Source organism: Camelina sativa, chromosome 8 (assembly GCF_000633955.1).
Source record: "Camelina sativa cultivar DH55 chromosome 8, Cs, whole genome shotgun sequence".
NCBI classification, from domain to species: domain Eukaryota; kingdom Viridiplantae; phylum Streptophyta; class Magnoliopsida; order Brassicales; family Brassicaceae; genus Camelina; species Camelina sativa.
In genome coordinates this window covers 14,611,534-14,622,692 of record NC_025692.1, presented here as the reverse complement: position 1 = coordinate 14,622,692, position 11,159 = coordinate 14,611,534, and the positions used below count along the sequence as shown (strand labels likewise).

General features: G+C 33.2%; 1 protein-coding gene, 1 long non-coding RNA gene and 1 pseudogene across 6 annotated transcripts in view; all 3 read right to left on the bottom strand.

The window, feature by feature from the left end:
* LOC109126042 lies at positions 3,144 to 3,672 on the bottom strand. The gene has a single exon (XM_019229105.1). It carries the CDS (start codon positions 3,509 to 3,511, stop codon positions 3,296 to 3,298), a length of 216 nt encoding a protein of 71 aa, XP_019084650.1. The 5' UTR covers positions 3,512 to 3,672; the 3' UTR covers positions 3,144 to 3,295.
* LOC104709533 lies at positions 4,852 to 7,406 on the bottom strand (annotated as a pseudogene).
* Positions 10,294 to 11,159, bottom strand: part of LOC104707174 — a 2,646-nt gene continuing 1,780 nt past the window's right edge. For 2 of the 5 annotated variants that reach the window (XR_002032992.1, XR_754570.2), the window contains exons 3-4: positions 10,966 to 11,019; positions 10,556 to 10,869 (exon numbers count right to left, since the gene is read on the bottom strand). This is a non-coding gene — a long non-coding RNA (uncharacterized LOC104707174). Of the gene's footprint in view, positions 10,529 to 10,555; positions 10,870 to 10,965; positions 11,020 to 11,159 lie in introns of those variants that run through there. The other 3 variants (XR_754569.2, XR_002032993.1, XR_754572.2) reach the window with 3 other exon arrangements.

Sequence of the window (11,159 nt, the reverse complement as noted above, 5' to 3'; positions counted from 1 at the left end):
CCTAAAATATTATTCTATAAATTATTTCATAAAATGTTTTAGATGCAAACAACCAGTTAAATCATTATCTTATTTACATCTATATATAATTTATCATATGTTTTACCATTAAAAATATGTTTTATTGATAAAATATGTTGTTTATCCATCACTTATAACATGACTCTATGTTAAGCCGATTTTATGTTATAGAGAGAGAGGGGGGACTTTCTTCTTCATTGTTTGTACCACCGCCGTTAATAATCGAATTAGGCGAGGTCAAGAACGGTCAAAGGCAGTGGACGACAAGGTGGAAAAACTACTCGGTGCAAGATCTACTGTGGAGGTCAAGTATCTAGACTGGCGGGATAATCCAGTCAGCCAGAAAGTTAAAAAAAATATGAGCATAATATTCATAATATAATATTTTAAATACCCAAGAACATCAGGTAGCTCAACTAAGTTCCATGTCTCACTCTTTTCTACAGATGCATTGCTTTGTACCACTCTGTTTTCTCTGCAACCGCTCGTAGGGATCTGAAGATTTGAGAGAAAATAGTAGTGAGTCGTGATGTTGTCTTTGATGAGACAAAAAGACTTGAATTAGTATCAGAGCCCAGGTTGAAATAAGTGGACCTAAAAAGGTGGGCATGGACTAATGTTTGGTGTGGGGATGCCCATCAATGTGATACGATAAGAAAGGTACCTCAAGAATACCTTGCGAATAAGTAGCACCAAGTCAATGGTGACAAGATTTCGCAGAGGAAGAGGCCTAACGTTCGTGGTCCTTGGTTTGAGGGAGAGTATTGTTGGGATACAAACCAACGTCCCACAACGAAAGATTAGAAAATAAGTTTTGATATTAAGATTAAAGATTGTACAAATAAATTAAATACATAGAAGTCGAAAGCCAACTAGTACATATGAACTAAGTCTAAAATTATTGGTGGCAAACATGCACATACATATTTCACTAAAGACCACATGATCATGATGATGCTTATCCGCCTGTTTCTTCATAATATCTTGAGCTCACTGCAAATTAGCCATGACATGATGGCTTTGAAGCAGTGAACTGCGTTGTTAGTGTTTTTGGGGCCATAATGTGTCACAATCCAATGAATATGATTGATTTTTGGAGATGAGATTCCTTCTCAGATTGGGCACATAATTGACATTATTCAGAACTTTAATCGATTTTCCATGAGTGTTAACTCTAACAGAACCTTGTCCCTATGACTCCACTGAATGATCATCAACACTGAATGATCATCACCAAGAAGAATTGTTGTTGATCCTCCTTCTTGAAAACTACAAAACCAATCCCTTATGGACGTCATGTGAGACGTACACCCAGAATCAAGCACCCACACAGATCTTTAACCATCTCATCATTAACACTTAGTGATGGGTTCTATTGTGTCACTTGTTGCTGATTTCAAGGATAGTATGGTGAAGAAGTTTAAAATGTCGAACTTGGGGTTGCTGTATTATTTTCTTGGTTTGCCACCGTTGTGACTATAGGAGTTAGACGAATTAGGGGCTAAAATTTACTGGTGAGCTTCTTGAAGTTCAATCACACAACTATGTTGAATTGGACGACCACAAATTTGACACACAGTTGGAGAAGAAGAGTTACCAGATTGATTCCAGCTAGAGGAACTTACTTGCTGAGAAAAACCTCTACCACGAGTGGAGTATCTGCCTCGTCCTCGATTGTTGCCGCAACCTCTTTGTAGTTACATGAAAAAGATAGAATCTCTTGATTGTGACTTTTTAACAAGATAGTCAGCACATGTATTGTTACAGCGTAGAGTAAAATATAAAGTGAAAGAGGAAAAATAGAGTTTCAGCAGGTTAAATCTTCTAACTCCGAAGGAAAAGCATGTCACTCATCAAGAGTGTCTATCAACTGAATAATCTCATGGAAATCTGACTGAAATGCAATATTTATAATAGATATCGATATAAGGGACCTCATCGCCTAAAAGAGCATCTCAAATTCCGCATGAAGGGGGTGGGGACAAACAACACCGAAGACCTTTTAAACCCAAATGCCAGAGGTGCTAAACAGGTGGCTCTATTGGCGGCCAGAAGGACTGAGGGACCATAATCGATGTTTTTGCTCTAGCGAGGTGGAAAGAGCCTGCTTCTTTGGTTTTATGCTGGAAGGTGTCATCAGGGTGAGTGTCTTTGTTCTCAAACACCTTGGAATTTTGAACCTTCTAAATAAACCACATAATCGATAGGAAGTTTGAAAATAACTATGTTTGGAGAACCAAATTCAATTATTTTCTAAGCCAAGTAAATTTTGTGCTTGACCAAAAATTATACCAAATAAACTACAGACTAGGTAATAACCCGCACTACGTGCGGAGTAAAATAATTATTAAATAATTTTACTATAATAACCCGTTTTCTGAGCAGCTATCTAGCCTATTAGCTTCTTGCCCGCATCCCAAACTACTTATTTACAAAATCTATTATACTTATAGATAAAATCTTATTTGGATCCTAAAATTTGTTTGTGTAGTATATAATTTTAGTTTTATTTGAATATGTAAAAATTTTGTATAAAAATTAAAATTTAACCGTATAACTATTCTAATATCAATTTTATATAATCACACATGAGTTCTTGAAATTCATTTTAAAGGTTTTATAAAAATGTAACAAAGGGTTACAATTAAGTTAAAAATCTAATATAAAAATTCGATTTTGGGTGTTCTTGACTTTTGTGAAAAATACAATGGTATGTACATATAAATATTATAAAAAATTGAAGACACAATAAGATATAGTGACTCGAACTCTCTGGCGACTACACATCAGCTTTTTTTACAGAATGTTTCTCTATTAATATATAAGGGATGAAAATTTAACTTAGGACACACATGACACCACATATTACTAAAGTGTGAACAAGTAAATATGATATAGATTTTTTCTTACAAACATAGATATTGGGTAATTATATGTAAATTGTTATTTTCAAATTTTATCATCTTAACTATAAACAAACTAAATAAAGTAGTTGATATTTTAATTATAAAATAAGAAGACATGAGATGTTGTTGAAAAAAAGAAGTCTTCATAGTACTGTATGTGTTCATACTCTAAATGTATGAATTGTATGAGTTAGTGGTATATATGGATCGATCATCAGATTTACAACAACCAACTGTTTTTATTATTAATGGTGAAAAATATAATACATAAAAGAACAAATTGAAGTTTAGGAACCCATCATCAGAAACAAAGTTAAGAAAAATAAATAAATAAATATATAGCCACATGCACAAAGATGTTAATTTAATTAAACGTCTGCAGAGGAAACCCTTGGATTAGTCTGGAGGGTCTTCTTCGATTTCTTTGTTTTCCAGAATTTACTCTTCTTCTCTTCAACGTTGTCCTTATTCTCTTCCTCTACTTTTGTCTCTGCAAGCTTCATCTTCATCTTTTCCTTATAAATCTTCCTCATCGCGTAAGTCTCTACAAAACTTGCTGTACTCGATCCACCAACACCGTACATCTTCCCAAATATAATTTATCTAAGAATCTACCCGAAACTTTTAAAATCAAGATTGGTCTGAAAATTATATGAGAATGGGTTTTAAAGGATAAGAGAGGGTTTGGTGTTGTATTTATAGGGTTGGTTGGTAGGGAAGGTAGGTACATGGAATTTTGCCATGGGCGGCCAAATTTGATTTTTCTTCCGTTTTCTTTCTTGTTTCCTCATTTGGGATTTTCTTTATTTCGTGGAAATATCATACAAAACGTAAGAAATTGGAAAAGTAAAAGTATATTTGCTTGGGAACCAAGGGATTGATTCTCTCTAATCTCTACCATACAAGCGACCAAAACAATCCCTATCACTGACAAAACACGACTGACAGGCCAACTTAAATAGGAGCGTCCATTGGTGTTTCCATCCAATGTCAACTTAGTAAGGAAAACTATACATTAGATAACAATCTGAACCAAATAATTAAGTAACGCTACTAATATGTTGATTAAGATCTTAAGGTGACATATTACACTTTTAGATGTGATTTCAAAAGAATTAGTTTATGAGACCGATTAAGTAGGTGAGTGGAGAAGCAAAATTAGATGCATGAATATGAAGATGATTTACAAAGACAAAGTGATTCTCTTAAGGAATTGCGGATGATGAGTGACTATGATGTTTTTGAAATATGATTATGTAAATAATTTTGATGGCAAAACTAGTTAAAAAAAACAGAATATTAAGTGAAAGTAATTACTAAATAAGCTATTTGATGGTGTCATGCATGACGATAGGGCCAACAAATAAACTCTTTTAGTCAATTTGCTTATGTCATGGATGACGATAAGTCCAATATGACCTCTTTTAATGATATAGCATATCACATGTAGGATGTAGCATTGTATAAATAATATGAATTCTTCGTTACCACAACAGTACTATTGAAAGAATTAGTAACTAACCTTGTTCCTTTTTTAGTCACTGAAAGAATTGTGAGATAATTCACATAAGCTTAAACAGAGTAAACACAGAGTAACTATTGTGATAATAATAAGCTATTTACAAGGTAGCAGAAATGGTGGATACTATCTGTTGTTTAGGTTTCTCTTCTGAAAATGTAACTGACTGTTGTGTTGTTCTTTAGAGAGTTTCATGAGACACTTACTATAGAGAAAACTAGACACCTTAAAATTCCAGCAACAACAAAGTTGAGATTGGTTTCTAGCTCCCTCAAGCCACATAGAGAATTCTTTCACAAAAAATGTTCCATCAATTGAACCAAAGTTATAAAATTATGTTGTTGTAACGATATAGCTCAAAGTAAAGCGGCATGAGTCCCACATGTTGCAGATACATAAGTCTTTTTAGTTGTTAAGCCCCCAGTCATATCGTTGGTACTTGACTTCAAACTGAGTATCAACTAGACAATCAAACAAAGCTTCTGAAAGTTGTGGCTCCAAGAAGGTTGATGCATGCTTCAGTACCTCCTCTTTACTCTTTCCAAAATCCACCCCATACCTGTAGAAACAGACGTGTTTAAGTAAATCGACATAACCATGTAACTAAATTTAATTTGAATGAGATATGTTTGAGACTTAACCAATTAAAGATTTGGCTGATGTATGCAACTTTCTCATTGAGATCAACTATGAGTCCACCTCCTCTTAAGAAATCACGAGCTGCTTCCATGAGTTCTTTATCAATCTCTCCAGGCGTGAAACATCGAAGAGCTGGTCCAGACCGAGTTCCACAAACCAGAGCAAAATGAGTCAGAGGCTCTGCATAAGGCAGAGCAACCTAAAGACAGGAAACATATCAATAAGCCATGAGACTTGACTCAACATACTAAGCACTAACAAGTTTTACCTTGGAACGTTTATACTTTACACCAAAGGGTTTTATAGGATTAAAAATCGGTCGTTGGTTACCCCTTAGAATCCCATTTTGTATAGCCGAGAGCGAGTAAGTGTGGCCACCAATCACATACTTGAAGTCCATAAACATCTTCGTTCGATCAAAAGTGCCAGCTGGATGACCACATACTAGTATTGAATGTATAGCCATCATGTTATAAAGGTTTATGAAGAACGCAAGCTTTTCTTCTTTCTGCATATCTTCAATCCCTACTCTATGAAGCTCCTGGATTGTTCTTAGGTACCTTTAAGAATCAAATAAAACTTAACTCAGTGATTAACACACAAAAATAAAAATAAAGAAGGCAATTATAACCAAACCTTGCAAACTCTTCACTCCCATGGACGCTTCTGTAATCCACATGTAATCCATCTGGAGAAGTGTAAGCTTCAAGAATTGCTAGATATACAAGTCTGAGCCTAGACTCGATTTCCGCGACCGACCTTGGCTTCAAATCAATTATTCCTCTAGGGATGTTGTGGCATTGAGATGAAACTAGAGGGTCATCGTCTACAAACCGATACAAGTGATTCCCATTTTCAAACAGATTCTCCCTGGTTGAAAGAATGCAAAATAAGAAGCATGCACAAGCTAAAGGAGAACCATTGGTGTTTGTTTTTAAAAAGCTTACTCTACAACATGTTGAAAGAAGAGTTGTCTTGCAAGCTTTCGAGCAACTTCAACTGCCTATACAACAAGATTGGATTATAACCCATCAACTCTTAAAAACGTCACAGTACTGATCATACAATATTATTACTTACCGCTTCTCTTTCAAGACTTTGATCCTCGCATAAGAAATCCACAGCTTCTGAACCTAAGAAAGAGTTTTTGAACCTTCGCATTTTATAAAACCGATCCTTAACAATGCAAGGCTTCATCTTAAGCACTATTAAAGCTAGTTCATCTACAGGATCTTTACTCGATGCATCATCTTCCCCTGAGAAAGGTGACAGAGGAGCTTCCCGATGTGGTGCTTCTTCTATAAGATGTCTAATCTTCTCCTCAAGCTCTCCTGACTCCTCCAATATCTTAAGCTCCTTAAAACTCCCAACTAACTCTTGATTAAATAATACCTTAGGAACATCATCTTCTCCTCCACAAATCTTTTCAAGCTCAAGCTTCCTTGTCGGGTAAATATCAATGTTAATCTCGATGTATCTTAGTCTCTTCTCATGCAAAAACAACCTACATTCTCTGCACTCCTCGCATCCTAATCTTGTATACAGTATAATCCTACCTTTCATCACTAAAGACTCCAATACCACTTCTTCTTCTCTATCAATCGAATCATTATCGTCGTTCTGCATCATCTTCAAATAACTTAAAGGATTCCACATAGACTTACCTTATGCTTTTGGAGATTCCAATGATTTCACCTCATCATCTCGAGTACCACTGTCAACATTTAGTTTCCCCGAGAGGCGACGAATCAATGTATGTACCGCAACTTCACTCTTCACTCTAACGAAGTTCTTGATCGCTGCTGCTTTCTTTGTCCACGCAGAAGAAGCTGATGATGAATTAGCATCTGTTGGTGATGATGAATGGTGAGAGTTGCTTTGTTCATCAACCGTTTCCTCCAGAGCTTTCGATGTTTCATGATCATCTTCATGTTTTGAATCAGCCGAACTCTCACTATCATCATCATCACTATCTAAAGACTCCATCTCCTCTTCCTCTTCATGGATATCTATAGACTCTATCTCCTCTTCCTCCTCCATCGTCTCCTCGATTTCGATAACGGTTTACGAGAAACCTCTTCGATATCAATAGATTTTATCTCTTCCTCTTTCTTCTCCTCAGTTTCTTCCACATTGTGTTTATGAGACACTTCTTTAGCAATGATCTCAGCAGATTTCGTCATCTCCTCTGATTGTTCCACATTGTGTTTAGCAGACACTTCTTTGGCGATGATCTCAGCAGATTTTGTCATCTCCTCTGATTGTTTCACATTGTGTTTAGGAGACACTTCTTTGGCGATGATCTCAGCAGATTTCGTCATATTGTTCCACATTGTGTTTAGGAGAGCTCTCCATATCCATCGACGACGATGCTACAACAACAGATTCGGAAGCAATCAAACAGGAGACAAAACAAAAACCACAATTACTGTCACATCTTCAAAACACTAATTTAGCTTTCAGTTATTAAAAAAAAAAAAAAAAAAACTCGAAACATATATATACCACAAATAATGATTCCTAAATCAATTCAACATAACATTAAGAATAAATCCAAAAAAAAAAACGAAAATGTATTGAGAAACTTACGGATCCGGAGAGAATCAGAATGGATTCACAGAATACTACGATATGGATGTTACAGAGAAATGAAAATTTTCAGGTCACGAGTCTAATACTTTGTGTACAAATCAACTGAATATTTTTGATGGAAATCGAATTGGAAGAAGAGGGAGAGCGATGTTCAGACAGAGGCAAGAGCGAAGCAAAGGAACCGAGCGAGAGAAGCGGGAATCTCATGGGTTGGGGGGGTCGATTTGTAAATAACTCTTAACTTTGGGGGGGGGAGGTTCCTGTTTTTTAGAGCAACTCCATATATTATATTATTATTATAATTTATACTATAATGGACTTACTGTTAATTATAACTAGGTTAGACCCGCGCTACGCTGCAGGATTGAATTTTTATTTTATTTTTTTATATTTTTTTGTATTTTGTATTTTTTTCCGATTTCATAATTTAATATTTGTTATTTAAAATTAAGTTTCATAAATTTATGCTGTTTGAAATCAAATTTCATAAATTTTTGATAATTTCATTGGTGACTTTGTTTTTTTTTGTTATTATTAGATACTTGAATTTTTTATTTCATAAAGTTAGTTGTTGAATAGATTTTAATTTTATTACCCTAAAAATAAGTTTAGAGATTTCAAACCCTTAGTTCTTGATTTGTTTGTCACTAGTAACATAGATTATTCTTTGATGTCTACATTGTGATTTTTTTTTATAGATCGTAGTACAAGTTTAGCCACTTCAACATTTGTCTCCTTAATCTCACATAATTTATCTCTTACAACATATTTACATATTTATACTTGTTCTTGTCACTTAGTTTATTTAATTTTTCTGTTAATATTAATTCTGTAAATAAAAATTGCAAACATAAATAAACAATTACATAAAATTATTCAAAAATTGTAGAGTTAAATAAAGAATTACAATTATTTAATAGAAAAGTGAAATAAACATAAACCCAAAACCCTAAACCCTACGATACAAAAACCCAAACTAAACTAACCAACCAAAGAAGATGACTGATTCAAAATCAAACAAACAAAAGACAAAAGACCAACCAACACTTATATATGTGTTAACCTGACGGATAAAACTCGAGAATTTATTGTGCTTGAAGAATCTCGGAAGAAGGTCTCTAGAAAACTCCGGTGGATTCCAAACGATGAAACTCTTGTTGCTCTAACTCCACGAGACGATCGAATCCGATGAAGAATCATCAACCATCTCATATGTTTTTGTAAGAAAAGGTGGGAGTGAGCTTGATGCACCTCCATGATTACTCTCATCCATCTCTAAAACACTTTCAAAATCTTTAAAAACTTTCAACTCTTTGATTCAATCTATTGCCACAAAAAGCTATACAAATCACACTAAAAAAAAGCAGAGCAAGAGAGTCTTTACATCAACTATAAGTTTAAGAACCAAAAGATAAAAGCTTTTCATGTCAATAACTTTAGTACACAGAAACTACAGTTAAAGACTCAAAGAACTCTCACTGATTTCGATCAAAACTGGATAAGATTCAAAACCCAAAATTCCCTTAAAAGAAGAAAGCTTCGAACTTGAAACAAAAACCCCAAAACCTCACCACTGTTTCTCAAAATGAAGCTAAAAGCTTCTAAGAAGCCCTTAAAACCATAAACCCCTTTAAAATTCAACGAATCTAGAAACCCTTTTAACATTAAAATCTCACTTAATCAGAGAAATAAAAAAAGGATTAACCTTTATATTGCTTCTGGAACCTTCTCTGCTTCTCGAACACAAAGAAAGAAAGAAAAAAGCTTCTCGATTTGTGTGGGTATTTAAGTAAATCAAACAGAGAATATCAAACAGAAACGATTTGTCTTCTTATGTGTACCTCTTTTGTTCAAAAAAAAAAAAAAAATGTGTACCTCTTTCCCTACCATTATTGCTGCTAAAATATCAAAGTTATCTGTGGAGAGAAGACCGTAGCTTGTAAACCAGATGGATAGAAAGTTATTTTTTCTTTTCTCCTAAAGTTATTTTATCAATACTCTACTATACACATAACGCTTGATTGAACCACATATACTAGAGCATTAGCATTATGCACCATAAGCATTAAGGTACATATGCTATGAGTAATATAACACATTTAGTTGATTGGTATAGTAGTAGAATATTAGATATTATATTTATATTAATATATAACAATAATTAAAAAATATAATTTAAATATGTTTCATTATTAAAATTAATTATCACTCATTGCTATATAATTTTTTAAAAATATATTTTACATTTAATAAATTTAATAAATTGTTATATATATAAATGTATAATTTAATAATTTTTAATTATATATTTCTAATGTAACACATTAATTACAAATAATTAATATATATTATAATTTTTTTTATAAAAGTTTATATCTATATTTGCATTTTTAATTTCAATAAATTTTTAAAATATATATAATATAATAGATTAAACTAAAATAAAACAATAATATATATTATAAACATTATATCCACATTAATATTTTAATGTATTAAATAAATTATTATATTATTTTCAATAATAACATTAAGTAGTTTCCCATATATTATCTTATAACAAATAAATTTATCTTTTATGAAATCATAATTTTCTATTTTTACAAAATAAATTAATTATTTAAAATGATTTTAATATATATTAATATTTTAGAGTTATATGCTTAGGAAATGTTTCAGAACATATAAGAAGAGAGCATATGAAAGCATCTGCAGCTTCTAAATGCTCCCTTATATGCTCTCCTAATAAATGTTGATTGGATGATAAAATAAAAAAAGCTTCTTTGTATGCTCTTCCAATCAAGGCCATAGTGATAAGCTTTAGTTTACTGGCGTCTTTGACGGACTTACCCTTTCACACACATAGACAAAACAAATATTAATCTCACAGTGATAAGTTAGTATTATTAACTAACTTTATTTTGTTTCTTGTAAGCTCACCTTATTGGAAGCCCTCTCAAGACAATACCACTACAATAAATCGCAGAAACAGCACTTTCTGCCTGAAATACAGGCAAATATACATAACAGAAACCTACTACCCATTGTTAACTGAAACATACAAGCCATAAAATCCACTAAAGTTTCTTTCTCTCTCTGTCATTTACAAACAAAAAGAGAGTATGACAAAGCTCTTTTTACCTCTGCATCAGAAGCGAGCACACAGAATGAACGCAAGAGCCAACTGTTGTCCTGCAACATCAAAACAAAATGCATAATTAAGATCATATCTCTCTCTCTGTCATTTAAAGGAAATAGAGACAATTGCATCAAAGAGTTCTCTTTGACCTCTGCACCAGCAGGGAGTTTAAAACAAGAGCCAACTGTTGTCCTGCAACATACCTGGAACTCTCCTCGTCGATGCAAACAAAATACCAAATCAGAAACATATTAGATTCAATTAAGATAATACTTAAGTCAAATTCTTTCAAAAAAATTCTTCAAATCTACCACTTCAATCCAAAGAACCATTATATATAGTG

What these genes read in the sequence shown, in the direction of transcription:
- LOC109126042 (XM_019229105.1), bottom strand. Translation starts at nt 3,511, where the DNA reads ATGTACGGTGTTGGTGGATCGAGTACAGCAAGTTTTGTAGAGACTTAC.